General features: G+C 42.3%; 1 protein-coding gene across 1 annotated transcript in view; it reads right to left on the bottom strand.

Moving 5' to 3' along the window:
* The window catches only part of LOC122804449, a 70,046-nt gene extending 54,923 nt beyond the window's left edge, over positions 1 to 15,123 (bottom strand). The window contains exons 1-2 of the mRNA XM_044074315.1: positions 15,027 to 15,123; positions 4,771 to 4,912 (exon numbers count right to left, since the gene is read on the bottom strand). Coding sequence (XP_043930250.1) covers positions 4,771 to 4,912; positions 15,027 to 15,116 — 232 coding nt within the window. The 5' untranslated portion in view covers positions 15,117 to 15,123. The remainder of the gene's footprint in view (positions 1 to 4,770; positions 4,913 to 15,026) is intronic.
* Positions 15,124 to 24,046: the final 8,923 nt, after the last annotated feature.

Raw genomic sequence — 24,046 nt, 5'->3', positions numbered from 1 at the left:
ACCTGGTCATCACCAACATGGGTGACAGGTGTTCCGCACTGGAGGTCAACCCATCACTGGTTAGATCAGACCATAAACTAATCACTCTGGATTATCCACATTCCGCCACCATCCCCAGTAAAAGAAACCACTGTGAAAATCTTTTCAAAAGCAAACTTCACTTTGCTTAAGAACGAGGTGGGAAGTTTCAAAACCCCCATGCTAAAGGATAACGCTGTCCAACCTGCAAAAACATTTACTAATGTACTCTATGGGCACCTACAAAAATGCATGGATCATGCTATCCCCAAACAAAACCAAGACTCACTCCCCTAAGAGAAGGAAACCAGTTTGGTGGACCCCTGCCTTAAACAGGTGGTACAATAGAAGGAGGAAAATAGTTCAGAGAAAAAAAGATAATCCCAAGAAGGAAAGACATCCCTGATCATTATCAGTAAGACACTAAGGTCCCTCATAAAATCATCCAAGGCTAACTTCGAAAGAAAAATAGCCAAGGATTCGAAAGATAACCACTGAGCCTTCTTTAGCTAAGTCAAGAATTTAGTGGCAACTCGCAGATATGCTCTGAGTTAGTGTAAAATAGCACAAAATAATCTGAACCTACTGATATTGCCATCATCCTGACAGATAGATTCAGTGCAAACTTCACCCTCCACTGACCCCCAAAAGGGTCCACAACAATACCAGAAAAGTGTAGTAACCCAGAAATCACAGACACACAAGTGAAAACAGCCCTTTCAAAAGCTAAAAGCACAGCGTCAATGGGGCTAGATGGTGTCCCAGGCTGCATCTTGCACAAACTACAGAACGAACTAAACCCCCGACACACTGTTCAACCTGAGCCTCTCCACAGGCTACATGCCCATAGAATGGCGCACAGCAATGGTTATTCTGCTCCACAAAGGAGAGACCACAACTGACCCTGGTAACTTTCACCCCATACACCTGAATATCCTGGTCTGCAAGGCTATGGAGTGCATCATCATAGAACTCATTAACAAAGACATTGGGAACCTCCAAACACTTGACCCGACCCAGTTCGGCTTTGTTAAGGGCAGATCATGCCTACTAAACCCGGTTGACTTCTTCAAGACAGTCACCAAGGCCATAGATGAGGGGAAGTTGGTTCACACATCCTATCTTGACCTCTCCAAGGCTTTTGACACCATTCCCCACTCGGGAATTATAGAATATCTCACCAGCATGAACATAAACCCCTATGTCACGAGATGGGATGCCAACAGGCTTACAGACAGAACTCACACAGTAAGAACAGCAGGCTGCAGGTACGACTCTAAACCAGTCACAAGTGGTGTCTCACAAGGCTTGGTCCTGGGACCCCTACTGTTCGGCATATACGTCTGTAAAGTACAGGCAAACATGGGAGGACTATGGCTAACCAAGTTCGCCGATGACTACACACTGGGAGCCGTAATTGACTCTCCGGCTGACATGGACATTCTCCAAAAGGGCCTTACTCAGACGGACACCTGATGTCAAAGTCATGGTCTCAAGCTAAATGCCAAACAATGCATAGTCATCCCATTTGGGAAAAACAAAACACCCATTAATTACCACATAGGTTGCAGCCACCTTAATACAGAAGAGGTAATAAGAGATCTGTGGACCCAGGTAGATAGTAATCTCTCCTTTGACAATCATATTGCCAAAGTAGTTAGGCAATCCTTCTATGTAACCCATTTAATTACTAAAGTGTTGGCTTCCAGAAATAAAGAGTTTATAGTGCCCCTCTACTCGTCACTCATCAGACCCATCATGGAGTACAATGCCCCATTTGGGATGTACCTCACAAGACACTTTAAACAGCTGGAAAGACCACAAAAGTAACTCACCAAGAGGATTACTGGCCTAAAACATATGTCCTATGCAGCCCGACTGGAAAAACTCAGGTTGTATTCACTGACATATCGATTACTCAGAGGTGATCTCTGCCTGACTTACAAAGCCATGTTCAACTCAGAATTGATGGACATGCTCCACCTAAATATATCCAAGTCACTGCGAGACACTTGCTCTAGTGAGCTAAACCTTGCCTCAACAATAAATAGAACATGCTGGAGGGATACATTCCTGTCACAGAGACTCCACATGGTTTTGAACAAAATTCATAACTACATTAGGCAGAGGTCCTCACTAACACTCTTCAAGAGAAACCTTGACAAATGGATGGGTAACAGAAAATACAGCCCTGGGATCACTTCATTGACTCTTCTTGACAGAGGCAAAGTTAATTAATCAATGGTGCGGCGAAAGCTGGCACACTGTAGCAAGGCTTATAAATGCCCTTGGGCAAATAGCCTAGTACCTATCTATAAACCTATATATATATATATATATATATATATATATATATTCATTTTTATATATATATATATATATATATATATATATATATATATATATATATATACACACACACACACATACACATAGTGCGCACGCACGCGCGCACACACACACACACACACACACACACACACACACACACACACACACACACACACACACACACACACACACCAAGAAGTACAAGGGATTAATCTCTTCTATGAAACTGGCTGTCTGCTTCGTGCAAGCCTGCAATACTGTGAAGCCTCAGATATGAAATTCTGGAATTTATGTGTAGAAGGCTCTCCAGCAATGACTGCTCATGTCCAAGTAGGAGTATAAGATTATATACCGTGTGCTTCGTAGTACGAGACAAGTTTAACTGAGAAATGGCTATTACAGGAAATGTACAGCAACCTTACAAAAACCTTTTGTGAAACTTTTTTTAACAGAAGTGCTTCTCATTCTGCATGACTATTTTGAGATCACAGACACAGTCAAGAAATGTGAATGACTTTGTATCAGTAAGAGTACAATTTTTTTTTTGGGTGCTTGACATCAAACACATAGCCAATGAAGTGCTACATTCACTGCAGGTATGACCAATGTGACATTTTTTATCAGAATGACCTTAAATTATTATTTTCATTCTGCTGCCAGTAGGTCCCACAGCAGGCTGTTGGACTGACATTTTTTATTTCTAAAATGTGGATCATAACCGTACTTGTCAATTGAAAATGCAGCAATAATATAACGCCTGCTCTTTTAAACTGTTTTCGTCACCATAAGAACAGACCGAAATACTGAAATAATTCACAACAAACCAGAGTATAGTGAACTGTACCTTTTTAAAATGGACTTCTTTAACTGTATTAACCCTTACTGTGTACTCAACAAGTGTTAGTGGAAGAAACGTACAGTAATGACCCCACCACCCTTCAGAGACAGCAGTTTCAATGTTTGTCTAAGAAATGAGAATATCCACTGAGAAGGAATGTAAAGATATTGAAGCCATGTCATGGTCATCACAATTTGTTTTTGATTGACATATAACAGCAGTGAAAAATGAGTTCAGTAATCATACATGCTCTACAGACAAGTTTGAAAACTGAAACACATTGATACAAATTTTGCTAAAAAGAATTGCATAAGGTATATCAATTCAAGCATCATCTGCCTGACATGACAAGATGTCCCCGTGTATGTAGTGTGGAAATGTAAGGTATTAACACTGTACCACTTGTAAGCTTTCCGCAGCTGCATGAATGGGTTAGCATCTGACACAGTATTCACTTAAGTAAGAAAATAACCTTGATTCAGTCCATTATTCCTATAAAGGCATATGTTCTCATCTCTGAAATCCAGCATGCCTGCAATAAGCAGATGGCATGTTGCTGAGATGTAGAGCCTTTGATTCCATGTTCAGTGTACTGTGTCAACTGTCAACAAATCTCTACATTCAATGACGGTCTCCTATATTCTTCAGCTATCATACCTGTCGGAGGTATTAACCTATGCAATGTGTACATCTGTTTGCAGGACACCAATATATGTCCTCAAATTTTTTGTTTGTCCCAAATCTTATGCATCACATTGCTCCTTTCATTTGCAACAAGTATGACCAAACTGCCATGATCTCCTGAACTTCTAAGCAATTTGAGCTACTTGGGATACTGCTATAATGTCCTCATTTCTTCCAGTATCACAGTCTGTGTCCTACCACCTGTCTCATGCACTTCACCTCCATCACCTCCACTTTCTTCAGCTGCTCTGACTGCACTGTCCATGATTCTGTGTCATCACAGTAGTTCTGGATACAGCAACGGTTAGTACTCCTACTGTTTCAGGTTCTGTGGCAGCCTTCTGTCACTGCCTACTCCTGACTGTGTGTGTCACTTGAGAGCACTCTGATCATAGCTTTGAACTCCTCATTCAGATTTCCCCTCTGCTAACGACCCCTCCCACGTACATAAAGCAGTGAGCCTATTCCGCAATTTTCCTTTCTATGTTCTTTTTCAGGCACCTGATTGCCCTCTTGTACTGCTATAACCACCGTGTTATTTGCACACAGAATCATGGGATGTGGCTTCACTGTTGCATTCCATTTCACTATCCAGGTGACATTTTTAGAGACTGGCTGTAGTCACAAGATATGAATACAGCAACTTTATTGATCTGTACTACTTGATGTTTGATGGATAAGCTATGTGCTGTGCTCTTAATGAGATGACCCTTTGTCTCCCTAAAGTGATGCAAGTAGAGGTAGCAACTGTTTTACCATACTAATCATATGGAACGAAATCAGAATGTTGTTATTCATACAAAATTGATGCAAACACAGCAATGTTAAATTGCACAATTATCAGTATTGAAATGTGGATGTTTTTGTGTGTCAAACCATAATTCCTGCAAAATCCTTACTTTCATTCGAAAAGTGTTTGTTCTGTTCCACAACAATGAAATTGGATTTTGTGTTTTCCTCAAATTCACTGATAGCTTTCCTCACTTCTTCAAAGGAGTGAAATGATTCCACTTCAGATTTCTCACACATGTCTGTAGTTCCCTAAGAAATCACAAAGATGAAAAACATATTAATGCAGCAGTGGTAATAATTTATGCAGATGTCCAAATTACAGTATGTAGCACACATTCTGTAGTAAGACATGACTGTATTTTCCAACTGTCACAGTAGATTTCAATTTTGGTCAACATTACACTGAGTTCTCACCAGTTCTCTTCCCCACACAAATTACCCACACAGCTGAGGAAGGAAGTAATGGTACATTACAAATCATTCAAAATAATGAATTCTGTTTTAACTTCTGCCATCGATTTGCACTGACATACCTTTTTTTTGGTCATCAGTGGCACAACATGCAAATGCAAGTTAAATGCAAAGAAGAGGCCAGAAGTGACGGGAAAAGGTATTTTGTGAGGTAGTGAATAATTATATGGGAAATCACATTTCCACAAAAGGTTTGGCTCCTACGGTTTTCAAGTTCTCCTGTATTTTACAGGAGACTGAGCTAATTGCCAAGTAGTACTAGACAGTAGAAACAGTAACTCAATTGCTTTAGGAAGTACCTGTTAAAAATATACCTGACTACTGCAAAATAACGATATTAAATGCCTTCTACATTAGTGGTAATATTTAATTACATATAACAGCAAAGAAGTAACTGCAGTACCTGGAAAAGTAAACCTCATAATTTTTAGCCAATTAACATCTGCAAACGGGCAATCAAGTGACATGAATTTCAAACACAGAACCGCCTGAAACCCTTTTTGAAATATATTTGCCTTCCATTCAGGTTTCTCAGTAAAATAGATTCAAACATGTGAAAAACGATCTCAGCTAGCACAGTGAAATGGTTTGAGTAACTAAAAACTTTAAACTTCCCTTGTCTGATTTCTTAGGGTGCTACTTTAGGAATGGTAAAGTGTTCGGAGTTATGACCTCATGGTCTTAACTACGATACAGTGAAGTATTTGAAGAAAATATTTTAATGTATCTATAGTTGTTCAGCACATGAAACACTGTTTTAAAGTACACCTTCATAAATACATGTGCAAAGTAGGTAGCTACAGAAGATGCAGTACTTGGTCTTGCTCAGTCTTGGTCTCCATGCAGTTCCTACAGTTATACTGGGCATACCTTGTACACATATTTAGTAGGAACTACTTAACAGTATACAGAAGGAAGGCTTACTTTTTCAGTTACTGTCACTGCAACCTTACAAAATATATTGTATGTACCAGCAACAACGAAGGATAAATCCAACACTATACACTGTCTGAAGATAAACACCCGCACAGAAGCAATGATACGACCTGTGTTTATTGATTGAAATTTGAAACAATGGACAGAACACAAACAGTTATACAGATCAAGCTCTTTCATCCACCCAACATACGGACTTCATCAGAATCAAGAAAACAATTAACATGGGCTAATTTATACATTTTTAGGGGTCAAAACTATAGATACATTTAAAAAGGCACTAACCATATAAACGGATAAATCCTAAATAGTGCATAGTTTCCCTCTGCACGTCATATCACCAAAAATATAATATAATAAATAGTAAAATAATAAGATCAAATAGTCTCCTTGCTAATAATTCCTGTGCTACCAATAAAAATTAACATATGAAAAATTAAATATATCAAACATATGATACTAAAATATACTTCCAGAACAACAGTTGAATATAAAATAATTAATTGAACTGTATACAGACACGGTGTCCAGAAATAAACTAAACACCGATATATGCTCAGCTGTACATGTTATCATGAAAAATATAAATGCAATCCTATGGGAATGTAGTAAAAAGTTAATAATACATCCATTGTATGATCTTGTTAAATACATCTAAAATGTAATGTAGTCATTGACTTACATCTCTACATAATTCTAATATTGTTCAGCATAAATAAATACTAAGAATATATCTAACTTATGTAATGAAAATATATCTCTCTCTCGTATTGTTATTGAAGTAAAATCGTAATAATGCCCATCCAAAAATATAATAAATAAGCATAAAAACCATAAGAAATCATATTAAATATGCATAAAAAAATTTAATCTAAAAAAGTAGTAACTAGATAAGTAGAATAAGTAAATATATAAATACATAGTTGTTACGTAGTGGAAGATTAATATAAAAAGAATAGTACATGTAAATGGAGCTCTTAGTTAGGTACTTACCATAACGACAGATGTATGTGATCCATCTCGCCTACATTCATTACTGACGGGCTCGGAGCCGAGAATCGTCTCCGACTCGGCCGCTATAACTAGCACAAAGTCTCTCATTGGCTGGGCCAACACTCTATCCCAGGATGCACCACGCCCAAACCCCCAGATCTTGTTTGCCCCAATATTATTCTTCCACCAACAGAAACCACAAAGAGATGCTTGTAAGAGAAGAGAAAAAATAATATCCTCAGGGGAATCTAAAAATACTTTTTTCCTCCAAGTCCAACAGGCAGGGTAAGGAAGGCGGGTACGTAATCATGTAGGCGAGATGGATCACATACATCTGCCGTTATGGTAAGTACATAACTAACAGATGTAATGTGATCCTATCTCGCCAACATTCTTTAGTGATGGGACAGCATCCCTAGCACCTAAATCCTGGGAGGCTCACTGGAAAACACTCCTGAGCACTGTGGAACCAAAGGAAGCCCGAGCCCTAGATGCCACGTCCGCTTGTAATGAGAAATAAAGGTATGTGGAGAAGTCCAAGTAGCCGCTGCACATATCTCATCCACGGACAGTCTAGCGTGAAAAGCCACTGAAGTTGCCATAGCCCTGGGGGAATGCACCTTCACTGGAAAGGGAAGATCCCTTCCCGACAGTGCATAAATGAATGAGATGCAATCCCTAATCCACTTAGCAATGGTGGCCTTAGTTACACATCTGCCAATTCTATTGTCCGAAAAAGACACAAACAACTGATCTGACTTCCTCTCCTGTTGTGTCCTATTCAAATAAAACCTCAATTGTCTATGCACATCCAACTGGTGAAATATGTATTCTGCTTTGTTGGAGAATTGTGGAAAAAAGACCGGTAACTCAACAGACTGTTGGAGACAAAAGGCAGAAGAGACCTTAGGGAGAATGGAAGGATTTAGTCTTAGAGATACTATGACCATATGAAAAATCAAATAAGGCGGTTTGACAGAAAGAGCTTGAAGTTCTGATACCCTTCTGGCTGAAGTAATGGCTACCAAAAAGGCCGTCTTCCATGATAAGAATTTTAATTCGCAAGTGGCTGCCGGCTCAAAGGGAGGACACGTTAAAGCTCCGAGCACGACATTTAAATCCCATGGTAAAACGGGTTGCGAAACGGGGGGTGAAGTAACCAGGCTCCTTTCAGAAAGGATTTACACAGCTTATGACCCATAAGGTAAGGCACATAAGCAATGTGATAATTACAGATCACTGCCAATTGAACCTTTATAGTGGAGACAGCGGAATCCTGTCTAAAGAGTGTTGCCAAAAAATCTAACACCACTGACACAGGGGCTGTAAGGGGATCAAGATTACACTGCTGAGCCCAAATTGCAAGTCTCTTCCATTTACTAGAATATATCTTCCTAGTAGAAGACTTGTGAGAAGAAGACAGAATCTGTACTACTTCTGGGGTAAGGGTATGCTGTCTGACTAAGGTAGGAAGTGGAGCAGCCAAGCAGCAAGTTTGACAGTTCGGAGGGATGGATGGGGCTGTCCCAACTAATGAGTCAATAGGTCTGGAGCTGGGTCCAGAATCCAAGGACCATCCATCGCATACTTCCGAAGGAAGGGGAACCAAACTTGACGGGGCCAGTGTGGTGCGATCAAAATCATGCTGCTTCCCAAGGAGATTGCCTTCTAAATCACTCTTGGCAGGAGAGGGACCGGCGGGAAGGCGTAGAGCAGACCGGAGGGACAAATGTGGACTAGAGCATCCCTGGGTGACTCCCCCTGAGGAGGGATCAGAGTGAAATAATTACTGCACTTCGCATTTAGGGTACTGGCAAAGAGGTCGCAGCAGGGAAGACCCCACTTGGAGAAGATCTCAGCAGCCACTCAATCGTTCAGGGATCACTCGTGAGGCATCAGAATAGCTCTGCTCAGCTTGTCTGCTATCACATTGGACTTCCCCGGAATGTGCATTGCCACTAGAAAATGTTGGGAAGCAATCGCCCAGTTCCACACTCATGGCTTCCCTGCAAAGGGGGTAGGACTTGGTTCCCCCCTGTTTGTTCAGATACCGGACAACCGACATATTGTCGGAAAGAATCGCAATAGTTCCCTGGGGAAGAAAGCTGTGAAGTGCCTGCAACGCTAGAAGCACCGCTCTCATCTCCAGAACACTGATATGCAAGTGAGTCTCGTGATCTTGCCACGCACTTTGAACCGCCCTGCGCAGATAATGCCCCCCCCCACCCTATCTGGGAGGCATCTGTGGTCACCGTGGCAACAGGGGACGGGGGGGCTGAACAATCTCCCTTGATTCAGATTGGAGGGGAGAAGCCACCAACGAAGATCTTGTCGGCATCTCTCCGTGATGAGAATAGGATGGGACAAGGGAAGTTCCTGATATGACCACTGGGCCGAAAGGAGCCATTGAAGTATTCGCATATGTAACCTGGCAAGTGGAACTAGAAGAATGGTAGCCGCCATTGTTCCCAACAACTGAAGAACTGTCCTGGTCTGGGCTTTCCCCCGGGGCAGCAAAGCCAGAACTTGGGCCTGTAACACTTTTATTCTCTCTATGGGTAGAAATGCTCGCATCTTTCCAGAGTCTAGCTCTGCGCTGATAAAGGCAACATGCTGTGATGGCAGCAATGCAGATTTTATCCAGTTGATTGTGATTCCTAGTAGATGTCACAATTTGACAGTAGCTCTCATGGCTTGAACAAGTAGATGCCTGGTGGGGGCGGTGAGGAGCCAATCGTCTAAATAAGGAAACACCTGGAATCCTAGACGTCTCAAGTCAGCTGTCACCACTGGCAAACACTTGGTGAACACCCTGGGGGCTGTGGTTAGACCAAAGGGCAGGGCCCAGAATTGAAAATGACTGGCCCCGAGCCGGAAGCGTAAATGATGCCTGGAAGCCTCATTTATCTTGATGTGATAATAGGCATCCTTGAGATCTATGGAGCACATCCATACTCCTTTCTCCAGCAAGGGGAAAATGGATTGCAACGTGACCATTAGGAACATGGACTTCTTTACAAAGCAGTTTAAACGATTGAGATCCAGAATGGGTCTCAAGTCCCCAGTTCTTTTTGGCACCAAAAATAACCTTGAGTAAGTTCCTGATCCGATCTTGTCTGAGGGAACTGGTTGGATGACTCCTTTTTCTAGCAGCTTTGAGATTTCTAGTGCTGCTTGATCCCGTTGACTGGGTGGGACGTCCAGGATTCTCCTTGATGGCAGGGGGGGGGGGGCAGATAAAGGGAATGGAATAACCTCTGGTGATAATTCGAAGCACCCATCGATCCTGATTGATGAACTACCACACCTGAAGATACTCCGAAAAACTACCCCGACTGGCTCCGGAGACACACAGTCTGGTAATCCCTCAGGGACATTGGTAGGAGGAACCACGAAAGGATTCACGGTCTCCTGTATTGCGGGGGCCTACGCCGCCTCTAGGGCGATGTCTTCCAGAGTAATCCCCCCCCCTGCCTCTGGAGGGGGGGGTCACTTTGATGGGCAGGGAAAGACTTTTGAGACTTTCTGAACCACATTTTTCCTACCCTCTGAGCCTTGGGATAAGGTCTAGTGGGAAGCGAAAAACGGGCCCCAACGGCAGACAAAGTCTTACCCTCCTGCTCACATCTAGTGATGGTGTCTTTCACTTTAGGTCCAAAAAGGGAGGACCTGTCGAATGGGGCGTCCATGAAAGAAGACTTGAAAGCCTCCGCAAAAATGACACAACCGCATCCAAGCTTGCCTCCTAAGGGCTACGCCCGAACCCGCTGCTCTACCCGCCCCCTCGGCTGTATAAGATATGAGCCTCATGGACGAGTTGACGACGGAATAAAGGGTAGACAGCTGGGCGTTAACAGACTGGGCCAATGCCTAAGGCAAGTTACCTGACAGGGTATCTCCCAACTCCTTTATGAGATCCCTTTGGAGCCACGTAAAATGACACAAGTAATTCAATGACCGCAAGGTAAAGGTCGCTGAAGACAGGGTACGCTTCCCATACCTATCCATACTCCTAGACTCCTTATTAGGAGGATGGATGGAAATAGAAGCCTCTGCCATGTCCTGCTGGGTGGCAGACGCCACCACCATGGCATCCACAGGTACTCCCTTGGTCAAAAAGTATTTTCCAGGAGGCGCAGATAAGAACTTATTGGGGCAGCTAGGAACTGGTTTCACAGAGTCATGGTGTTCCCACACCCTTCGACAAATAAGATCCAATAATTCATCGAAGGGCGGAGACACCCAGGAGACGGAAGGCTGAGCTCCAAAACGGCTTGAGGAAGACCGACTCCTCCTCAGATGGGTTTTTGGATGGCCAGTCGCCCCGTTGTCTCGAGATCTCCAGGATATCGGAGAACGAGACATCATCAGAGGACGACTTCAGGGACCCTTCTGCATCATCGAGGTCGGTATCCGAGGTGACAGACTCATCTGGAGAGTCTACATGCTTCCTCTTACACAGCTACTTCATGGGAGGCTCTGCAGGCATGGACTCTCAATGGCCCTCAGTAAGCAGGGGACCACACATGGAGGTGTCCTCAGGCCTTTGAGCACTGCTGTCCAGAGATAGGGGGGGCACCAGAAACTCTAGTCGCATTGTCTGGGGAGGGAGTTGCCGATTCGGATGAAGTCACTAAGGACTTGGCCAGTGCGCTCCTCATAGCCTCAAAGGTGGGTCCCCCAGAATCGCAGGAAGGGCCCGTCTCCGAGACCATGACCGGAGTTGGGGTTCCCCTAGCCGAAGCACCAAGGGGAAGACTAGTAACCGAAGACAGAGGTCCCGATGTATCCCCCTCGGGCTCGCCTGAGGACACCCGAGTACCAAAACCTGTGGAAGGGATGGAGGAGGTTGGAGCCGAGGTCAGGACCGAAAGACTGGCAGGGGGTCTCGGAGCCGACCTCAGGACTTCACTCGATTCAGCAAACTCCAACGACACCAAGGTTGTCGGAGGAGGAAGAATCGGAACCGATACCATGGCAGACTCCTGAGCCGACTGGGCTGGAGCCGAAAATAATTTAGAATAACACTGGCGACTGGAGAAGTCTCTGGACAACCCTATCTACATCCGAATCCGACAGCCTGGAGGACCTGGAGGAGACAGAAGGGGGTCGACAAACCTTGTCCATCGGATCAGAGACAAGGCTGGGAGAACGGCTCCGAATCAGCTCCAAAAGGATCGGAGCCGAAGCAGGTTCGAGAAGCACCGAAACCTCCTTCGGCGCCGAAAGTTGTGGCGCCGAGGAAACCGACCCAGAAATAGACAACATTTACTGCGGCTCCGAGACCAGTGGAACCGAGGATGGAGGCCCAGCTGTCCACCCTTTATCCTGCGTCTCCGAGCTCAGTGGAACCGAGGAAGGAGACACAGCTTTGGACCCTTTATCCAGTGGTGCCAAGACCAGTGGAGCCGAGGAAGGGGACATAGATCGTGATCTTTTCTCCGGTGGCTCAGAGGAACTGGTTGGAGCCGGAGACTTTTTTTTCGTGTTCGCCCTGGATTTTTCAGAGGACGGAGAAGATGCTAAGGCTTCCTCAAAGGAGGGTTTACTTAAACCCTTCAGGATAAGTTTATTTTTTCTCTCCTGCAAGACCCTAGAAAAGAAAGCATGACAAACACTGCAAGATCCTTGCAAGTGTATGGCACCAAGACAATAAACGCAGATGGCATGGCCATCAGTCAGTGACATTTTATAACCACATTTGGTGCATTTTTTAAAGCCCAGTGGCTTATGTTCTTTTTGCTCTTTGCCAGACATGATGACAAAACGACTGCACACTCGACAACACAAGGGGGGAAGGAAGGAAAGGGCGCTAATTTAAACTCCCGATTAGAGACACAAGATAGGGCAAAGGCCCTCTAACTCAAATGGGCCTAGCCCACCAAACAGAAGGATCACCCACAACAACAACAGAAACAATTGCAATTAAACAAAAGGCAAGACAAACAACGTAGCTATTAAAATAGCTTTTGGATACAAAATTTTGACAAAAACCAGCTATAAAAGACCAAAAAAGAGGGTACTTAGCCACAGCCAAGTTGAGACCATGTCGATACTCTAGGAGCGGCAAAAAAGATCTGGGGGTTTGGGCATGGTGCATCCTGGGATAGAGGGTTGGCCCAGCCAATGAGAGACTTCGTGCTAGTTATAGCGGCCGAGTCGGAGCTGATTCTCGGCTCCAAGCCCATCAGTAATGAATGTAGGCGAGATAGGATCACATTACATCATACGTTATGTGTGCAAATGCATATATAATGTTACATAAACATATGTCACATAAATATTATGTATGTACAGGAAAAATATCTATGTATCATACATAGCAAAAACCTATTGTGTTTTTAATAATATTGGTTTGATATTTATGTATTCATTTAAACCTGGTGGGGCGAAAGCGTCATTAAGAATTTGCCATCTGACCTCTTTTTCAGCCAAGTAGGCCTTAATATTACCTCCTCTATTGTTCACTTTAATTTGTTCTAAGATGGCAAACTTAAACTTGTAGCTGTTGTCAGTGTCTGCTACATGTCTATACAATGTGTTCCTACTGTCTTTTCTCCTTATTGCACAAAGTTGATCATAAATTCGTTTATTAAACATACGTTCAGTATTCCCAATATAGAAACTGGTACAACCTGAACATATGGCCACATATACAATATTATTAGTGTTACAATTCCCTCGACTAAACATAATTCCAGTCCTATTCATATTTTCCAAGATGGTCCCCTCATCTTCTAGTATAACATGACAATAACTGCAACATCCACATTTCCATGTTCCCTTACATTGTGTATTCAGACATTCCATCCTATTATTCCTCTCAAAAATAGTCTTCATGTTTGTTCCCATTTTAAAAACAAAAATGGGTGCTTCCCCTACAATGTCTTTCAATAAAGTGTCTACTGTAAGTACATCCCAATATTTGTTTAAAATAAGTTTAATAGAAGTAGCCTGGTGGTGTATTCCAAAATACATGCTCTTTTGTACTCAATATCACATTACGTTTTTGTAATACTTTTAAGGGGGTTGCCCAAAGCAGGGGGATATTTTTCCCCCATTCTCCAATAACATATTTTTTTTATTTTGTCCATTAACTTAACAGGATATCCTCAAGTTCTAAACAAACTGCATATGAATTCTATTTCATCAATCATCTCATTATAAGAGGATGTCATTATAGCTGCTTGAATGCACTGCCCCTTAAAATACTATTCTTGGTTTTGTACGGGTGATTACTTGTATACGCCAAATAATTGTTGGAAAATGTATTTTTCCTACATATATGGGATTTGAAACCATCCTTATTAATAGATACGTACGTATCTAAATAAGCAATACCCTCTCAACTGTGATTGTATGTAAATTTCAGATATGAACTTGAATTGTTCAAATTATTAATAAATTCTTCTATTATACCCTCAGGTCCATCCCATAATATAAATATATCATCCAAATATCTCGTGTAATGCCTGATAAATCTGAAGTACTCACTCTTAAACAATTTGTCAGTTTCCCAGTCCAGCATAACCAAGTTAGCATATATGGGGGCGCACGCAGCACCAATGGCTACTTCCTGGGTCTGCTTGTAAAATTCCCCCTCAAAATATATATAATTATGTTCAAGGATAGTGGACATTAGTTCAATAACAAGACTGGTATGGTCCCAATCCAAATCTGAATAGTGTCTAATACTGTTATAGAAACTATCGAGACCCATGTTAATTGTTTTCTTGATTCTGATGAAGTCCACATGTTGGGTGGATGAAAGCGCTTGATCCGTATAACTGTTTCTATTCTGTCTGTTGTTTAGAATTTCAGTCAATAAACACAGGTCGTATCATTGCTTCTGTGCGGATGTTTATCTTCAGACACTGTATAGTGTTGGATTTATCCTTCACTCTCACTGTAATCTTCACAACAGCAATCATTACAACAAAATGTAAAGAAATTGGCATCATACCTGCTCTTCAGTTTTCAGTGGTAATTCAGTGTTTCCCAAGTCTGACATGAGAAACACCTGATCTTCTGTATTTGTATGTGTAGAACTCATTTCTGCAGGTTCAACTTGTAAGAGAGATGCACCAAAAATGTCAGCATTTATTTTGCAATGGTTTACCATCTGCACATCATACATATTGCTTAAACATTACTAAGGCAGTTGTTCTACATTAAGTAATTTACTGCAAATGACATACTGCATCACAAAGTATTAACCTGCCATACGTACCTTGTATAGCAGAGTAGTAAAGTACTGAAGTCATTACATCAAAAGATGCGGTATACGTCAGACATATATTGTACTGAACTGCACCTTTATTTAAGTAGTTTACCGTCAGTGTTATGATAGTAAAAACTGTTTCAAAGTAGCACTGCATCTGTGGGTGCAATGAGAAATGTAAGATATAGAATTTTTCCTCTAGAGGTTCCACAGAAGCACTGGTAAAAGCCCAGTTTGTATACGCTGTCCAAAAGATTGACAACTACAAGAAATCAAGCAAAAAGCTTCCCCAGAAACATGTAATAGAAAATGACCACTACTCCTAAAACTGTTTTCACGTTTTTCATGTGTTCACTTGTACTGCATTTATATGTTTTCCAGGGGCTATAAAGGATTAATACATATCATTATAGCCATGGGTATTTTATAGTGTCAATACTGGATTTTTCTGAAGACAGGATATTTTCAGGGGGCCATACTATGGATAATCTGCCGGGTGACACCTAATTTGTGTGTAGGAAGACAGTAAACAAAGTGAAGAGGACACAACTGCTTAACCCATGTGCCTACGGAAAATAAATCTATTATATTTGTTGCTAAGAACATACATTGTTGTACCTCAATTTACCTTAAGGTCACAACTGCTTAACCCATGAACCTATGGAAAATAAATCTATTCTATTTGTTTATAAAAACATACATTGTTGTACCTCAACTTACCTTAACAGTGCATGTTCAATGACATCTCTGCTATGGTACCCTTAGGTATGTGGGTCTTCTAAAGCCTTCTGTTCCTTTCATGTGTGCATTAAGGCTGCTACTGACTCCTGCATCCTGCCTGTGACGGCAAATCAGGGATGTAGGGTCAAAAGCAGTTCAGGACTTTCTTGACAAATGAAAATGGGGATGGAACTGTCCTAATAAGATATTCAAGCTAGCAAAAAGTTAACTGTAGCAGAAACCATACAGAGAGAAAGGGACAGGGCAAACTATGGCTATAGCAGCAGTGAGTTGACTGAACATTTATTGTTGTGGTAAGTGCACTTTCAAATCTGTATTATCTTCATCAGAAACCACTGCTGAAGTAGCTGCAGCTATACATGTACATTTCCAGAAATGACACAGGCTGGGAGGAGGAAGAATGAGGGTCCTAAATACCCTAGAGACAGATCATAGCAAAGTGTGTGTTCTGTCAAAAGAAAAATAATTTCGGTCTGTATTCTTATATAACAGTATATGCAGGGTGTGATGATGTGAGGTAGGGCCTGCTGTGTTATGGGGAGTAAGGCAGTGCATGTGTGACATATGCCAGTTTAGCTAGGTTAAATTTTGTAAAGAATTGTACGTTATTTGACTATCAAACTGATTTGTACAGTTGATTGTTTTTAAAATGTATCTGTAAAGTTTCTTCAGTTACAAATGCATCAACAGCGGGTCGGGCATGACATAACAGAAATACACAATTATGTCAGACTGTATTGTAGTAACTACTGAAATGTATATATTTCATGAAGGAAATTGTAAGGGAAGGTGTAAGCAGAGTCCAGGTAATCTTACGAAAAATATCCTTAAATGAAATTCATTGGTTTAGGCCATAAAGACTTTATCTCACAGTTCTGAATGCATCTAAAGATGCAATGTCCGTGAAAAGCCTGGCTTATTAATTTCTGCCGGAAGGGTGTAAGTAATGAATTTTTTGGCTTATCCCGGTTAGGGCTCGCCACAGCAGAACTCCGGTCCGCTAATGATTGGTAGAGGATTTTTACGTGCTGAGTTACCAGCCCTGAAGCACAACCTTCAACGAAGGCACGCTCATTCATACATGCCTCCACACAGAAGACGCTCTAGCTGAGAATCGAATTGGACAACGTCTTGCTATAAGGCGACAACACTACCGCAGCACCACAACTGCAGTCTTGTTTTAGTGTTTCCAGATGATGTAGTAAGCCTTAGCAAAATTCTAGGTGTGTATTGTGACACATCTGTTTTCAGATCCTGGCTCAACTTCTAGTGAGGTGTTAGTGTGGTAAACACTAGTCAGATGACCAGATATAATGTCACTCTAGCCATCAATGAAACTGTATTTGAATACTAGTGAGAGATATGATAGAAGCACTCTGTTTTGGGAACTTGACAAGAGACACTCATCACACTTCCTCTTGCCTTGTTTTAGTAAGTCACTAGGGAACAGTAATTCCTCAGTCAGTAAGGAAATCTAGTGTGATTACGTAAATATAACTTTTCTGTAACTGTCAGAGTCTTTACATCTGTGTTGTTATTTATATTTCCTGAGATTGAAACTGTGTTTTTTTGTGAACAGGTATTTAGTACTGTCATATGCTTTTTGTAGTATTATTATTAAATGTATCTAAACCTTTCATTGTGCCCGATTTATTCCAGAAATATTTAAACCTTTGAGAGTACTTGCATTTATGTAGTGGCCTTGTGGCTCCACACTCCGGAAAGTATTGTTATTTGCTCATATACTACCATTTGTACAGGTATTACTTTTACTAAGTGTACCTGGGTACCCTCTTAATAGCCTTAAAGTAGATGGATGTGGGTGTTCTAGTGGCAGTATATATACCTTATAGTCTGTCAGTAGGTGGCAGAGTAGGTAACCTGTGCCAGCCTTTCCCAGGTTTGTGTGTATGACAATCTAAATCTCAGTGACAGATACCTTGAAAAGGGACACAGAGCAATGACTTCACAGAGAGGGTGGTGGCGGACTTGGTTTGAACACACAGCTGAGGAGTTAAGTGTGTAGTGGGCACTGTAGAGTACTATTTCGGTCCTGAAAGAAAGTCAATCCCCAGGAATGAGTATGAATACCCTGTGTGCTCTTAAGTGAAACTCTGTGTGGTTCAGAAGGGTTGCATTTCAAAATACTGTGTGCATCTACTTTTCTTACAGTGAGCTTTCCCCTCCAGTGTCAGTGGTGAGGATTCAGGCTCCTTGATCACTGTCTCAGAAGAGGGACGTTACACAGAAGGCTACTCAGTTGCCTCTAGAATACCATTAGAGTCCAACCCATTGCAGTATGCCATACAGGAAATCAGGACTGCATTAAAACTTGACTTAATGATTACTGGAGATGTTTTACCATGGTTACAAATTATGATTTGCACTGCTGTTCTTCTAACATGATGGACTTAGAACAAACAACATAATAACAGAGTTTAAAACAAAACATCAGCAGCAGTGCAAATGGCATCCTTTATTTCTGCTAATCAGTTTCTGAAAGGCATGACGGATGTTGAAAGCTAGCCTGAAGGTAGACCCTGAAAGTTGTGAGGGCATAATTGGGATGTTTGTTGAAAATTAACCCTACATGCACAGACCAGTACAAGGGTTAAACCATTGTGAAAAGTGGCACATGAGATACACTGTCAAGCATTTGTGAAACTGGCAACTGAGTTAGTGTACTAAGAAATGAACCATACACAGCCACAGTATCGTCTTGAAATGTAGACAGGAAGCAATATCCAGCAGAAAGTACATATCCAAATCAGGTTTAATTGTAGAACATGTGGCATTACATTTACACAGAACAAAAGTGTTAATTCAACTAGCATTACTTATGAAGTGGACATGGTAATTAATGTAACATAATGTGATAGAAATGTATACTCAAAATATTGTTGGCACAAAATTAAAATGTCAAAAAGGTTTTGTGAGGACATGACCTGGTATTCAATAAACTGCATGTCTCATTTGTGCAAAACCTACACAGAGTTTAAATGTCAGGAAGGTACACAGCAGTGCTGCTTGCTGATGCATGTTACTTGTCATGTGCACATGAACACAAGCACATTTCCATGGCCATCAACAGTGCTGGCAGCCATGAAACAGTGTACAGTATCACAAGCACTCACACAGTAAACACACAGCTCGGCCAATGGGCATACTTGCTACTTGAGTTTGCACATACAACTGAACAGATCACCTTGGAAGAGGGGAATGCAGTTGAAACATAAACAGGACGGAAAAGTGTACTGCGTGGAATGTACACTGAAACATCATACATGTACACACAGTAATGAAAGGGTGAGGGGAATAGCAAGGACAGCTACAATGAAAGACACACCACGTAGGGAAGGTGTGTTGATGTCAATGTGCACACAAAGGAAATATACGAATGAATAATAATGAAGAGGGCAGGTTAAATGTACAGAGTTTCCTCAGTGGACTTATTTAAGTGTACATACTTCTCCAGGACAATTGAGTAGTTTAAAAGTATGCAAAATGTATCTCACAACACTTACTGCCATTCACACTTCCTGAGCAAATGTGGTGCAATGGAAACAGGCACAATAGTATATGAATTGAAAGTTACAGAACCTTGCATTGCAATGCAGGTGACTTGTGATATAAACATCAGGGACATGCTGTGGTGACAGGACAGTTACCAAGGATCGTACATAAATGAGGAGATGTGTATCGCTTGTAGGTCCTCAGAATGACATGTCACAGAAAAAAACACAATGGCAATCTAGCTGTAACATAATCAGGGATAATTATCAACAGATTCATGGACACACTGAGAAATAATCAGGGTCACTGTTAATATATAAGTACTACCAACCTGAAGCATTGTCACATTAAGGCAATATACAGTAATACACATTTTCTGAAATAAAACAAACGTGGAACTGTTAACAATTGTCAATAGTTGTTAAAAAGAAGTTATGTACTTAACATAACATTCCATGTGAGTTGTTTATCTTGCCTTTATTCTCACTGATGGGTTCTGGATAAGTATCCTCAAACACACCTACCCGTTTGTTTCGTTTTCCACCCTCCCAGTCAAGGTGAACCCTGGCCAAAGGTACTTGGAATTGTGTGCTTCCATTGCTCAAGTAAGTACTACTCCTCTGTAATCACTGCAGAATTGAGAATGGTTATGTCAGAGGCTGTAGCACTCTTGGCAGTGGCCAGGATCCATCACATAACACAAGCACTCAGGTGACTACAGAACAAGTACTCATATGACTCTGTCATTGTTCATGTTGGTGTGAATGACCTGAGTCAGTAATACATGAAAAGAGACATGGAAGAGCTCTCTGATCACGTAGCCCAGGTAGATATGACCCTGACCCTGAGTAGCATCCTGCCCTCACCAAGAATGATTCCACGGTATAAAGAAAAGATTCTCAATTTCAACAACTGGCTAAGTTTCTGATGTCATTCATAGGGGATCCAGTGTCTGTCCACCTGGGATGACGTGCTCGACAAGCCACGCTGCTTCACTAGAGAGAGCTTGCACCTGTCACCCACAGGCTTTCGAATACTGGCCAAGGCTCTTGCAACCCCCATAGTGCATTTTTTAGGGAAGGCTCAAAAGACAAACCCACCGCCGTAAATAGCACAAGTAACAAAAAACTGAGGGTAATGCTACTCAATGCCAGCAGTCTGAACCTCAAAATCCATGCACTCGAGGCACTCATCAGTATGGAGAAAATCGATATATGTGCAGTAACAGAAACCTGGTTTAAGGCTCCAGAGAGCACCCCAGCACTACCAGGCTACAACTCATACCATACATTTCGTCCACAGAACCCAAACCGAAATACAAAAGATGGGGGCATATCCATATTCATCAAGGATACCCACACCTCCAGGTTAGTGGCACAGCACGATGCTTCAGAGATCATCCATGTGCAACTAACAATGGGCAAAACTGCAATTCAAATTGTAGCTTGATACAGATCACACACCATGTCCCAGGACCCCCATTCCGCATTTCTGGAAACACTGGGAAACATAAAGGTCCTACCAAACACCCTAATATTGGGTGATTTCAATTACCCAAACATTAACTGGGAGAACTACTCAAGTACTAACTCCCTTGCCCAACACTTCCTAGAATTTATAAACTCAAACGCCCTGGTTCAACTGGTCAACACTCCCACCAGAGGTGAAAACATATTGGACCTGGTCATCACCAACATGGGAGACCGGTGTTCCACACTGGAGGTCAACCCCTCGCTGGTTAGAGCTGACCATAAACAAATCACTTTGGATATCCACATTCCACCCCCACCCCCGGACAATCTTTTCAAAGCAAACTTCACGTTACTTAAGACCGAGGTGGAAAGTTTCAAAGACCCCATGCTGAAGGATAACACTGTCCAAGCTGCAAAATCCTTTACTAATGCATTCTATGGGCACCTACAAGAATGCATGGATCATGCCATCCCAAGCAAAACCAAAACTCACTCCTCCAAGGAAAGGAAACCAGTCTGGTGGACTCCTGCCATAAGCAAGCTACACAATAGAAGGAGGAAACTAGTACTGAAAAGAGTAAAATCCTAAGAAGGGAAGACATCCATGATCAGTATCAGCAGGAAACTACGATCCCTCATAAAATCATCCAAGACGAGCTTTGAAAGAAAAATTGCCAAGGACTCCAAGGATAACCACGAGGCATTCTTTAAGTATGTCAAGAATCTAAGTGGCAATGTTCAGATCTGCTCGGAGTTAGTGCAGAATGGCACAAAATACAGTGAACCGACCGATACCGCCAAAATCCTGACAGACAAGTTCAACGCAAACTTCACCCCCCTCTCACCCACAAGAGGGCCCACAACTATACCAGTAGAATGTAGAGTCCCTAAAATAACAGACACTCAGGTTAAAACAGCCCTCTCCAAAGCCAAAAACACAGCATCAATGGGACCGGACGGTGTCCCAAGTTGCGTCCTACACAAGCTCAAATATGAACTAACCCCTCACCTAAACACACTGTTCAAACTGAGCCTCTCCACAGGCTACATACCCATAGAGTGGCGCACAGCAGCGATTATTCCACTTCACAATGGTAGAGCCAGAACAGACCCCGGGAACTATCGGCCTATAAGCCTGACTAGCTTGTTCTGCAAGTCTATGGAGCGCATCATCATGGAACTCATAAACAGAGGCACTGGGAACCTCCAAACACTGAACCCTACCCAGTTCGGCTTTGTTAAGGGCAGATCATGCCTCCTAAACCTGGTGGACTTCTTTGAGACAGTTACCAAGGCTACTGATCAGGGAAAAGAGGTACACACAGCCTACCTAGACCTCTCAAAGGCCTTCGATACCATTCCCCATTCTGGTATTATAGACAAGATCACCATCCTGAACATAAACCCCTACTTCACAAGACGGGTTGCCAACTGGCTCATGGATAAAACACACATGGTAAGAGTTGTGAGAGGTAGGTCAGACTCTAAATTGGCTACAAGTGGAGTTCCCCAGGGCTGAGTCCTAGGACCCCTCCTGTTCGGCATATACTTCTCAGAGGTACAGGCAAGCACAGGAGGACTATGGCTGACCAAGTTCGCAGACGACTGCAAATTAGGGGGTATAACTGACTATCCGGCTGACACAGACATCCACCAAAAGGTTCTCACTGAGACGGATACCTAGTGTCAAAATCATGGCCTCAAGCTAAATGCCAAAAAGTGCATCGTCATCCCCTTTGGAAAAAACAAAGTACCAAAAACAACAACATAGGTGGTAGTCCCCTAAATAAGGAAGACTTAATAAGGTATGTGGGACCAAAATAGATAGTAATCTCTCCTTTGATAATCACATTGCCAAAGCGGTTAGAAAAACCTTATACATGGCCCACCTAATCACAAAAGGGCTAGCATTCAGATCAAAAGAGGTCATTGTGCCCCTCTACTCATCACTCATCAGACCCATCATACAGTACAACACCCCATTTGGGATGTACCTTACAAGACACCTGCAACAGCTGGAAAGACCACAGAAGTACCTCACCAAGAGGATCACTGGCCTCAAACAGATGCCTTATGTAGCTTGACTGAAGAAATTACAGCTGTACTCGGTTGCATAACGCCTACTCAGAGGTGATTTCTGACTGACATACCAGGCCATGTCCAACCCAGAATTGATGGACATGCTCCACCTAAAGAAAACCTTATCCCCGCAAGCCACATGCTCTAGGGATCTATACCTCACCACAGAAATAAATAGGACATGCTGGAGGGATAGATTCCTGTCCCAGAGACTTCCCATGTTTTGGAACAAGATCCCAATCTACATTAGGCAGAGCTCCTCGCTAACACTCTTCAAAACAAATCTTGACAAGTGGATGGGAAACAGAAAGTTTACCTCGGGGATCACTACAATGGCTCTGCTGGACAGAGGCACAGGGAACTAATTTAAGGGGGCGGCGAAAGACAACACATTCTGGCTAGGCTTACAAATGCCTTCAGGCAGATAGCCTAGTACCTACCTATGAACCAATGTCTTCAATCCGCTAAGATAGGATACAAAATACAGTGATAGTTTGGTATCCCTGTTGTCTCCAGACAACTTACCACAAGAAATGTTGTTATTGCCACTTGCTGGCTCCCTCGCCTTTTGTTTCACACCTTGCTCCAGTGTACATGTGCATGCTACATGGCCCCTCTGTTTACATGTAAAATATCTAAACCTTGATTCGAACTTGGACTTGAGCTACTGCTTACCCTACTGCTGGTGGACTGTATTGGGTTGGTTTACGGTGCCCTCATGGGTTCCCTTATGTACATGAAGCACTAAGTATCCCATTTTAATACATTGGTGCCCTGCTTGCTAAGCGGAGAACCCCTTTTCTCCCCAGCTCATATACAGAGTTACACTCCTGGTCTCATATCCTCAGGGAAGGTACTAAGGGCTTGTTCCCTCCCAAATGGGTCTACCAATCTTTCAAAAGTGGTGACATGACAAGTCACTTACCCACCTATGAAAATAACTCCTTAACTCAGCAA

This window comes from Protopterus annectens, chromosome 1.part1 (assembly GCF_019279795.1).
Source record: "Protopterus annectens isolate FY-2018-M chromosome 1.part1, PAN1.0, whole genome shotgun sequence".
NCBI lineage: Eukaryota > Metazoa > Chordata > Ceratodontiformes > Protopteridae > Protopterus > Protopterus annectens.
The sequence above is the reverse complement of the archived record's forward strand: the minus strand, read 5'-3'. Positions and strand labels throughout refer to the sequence as shown.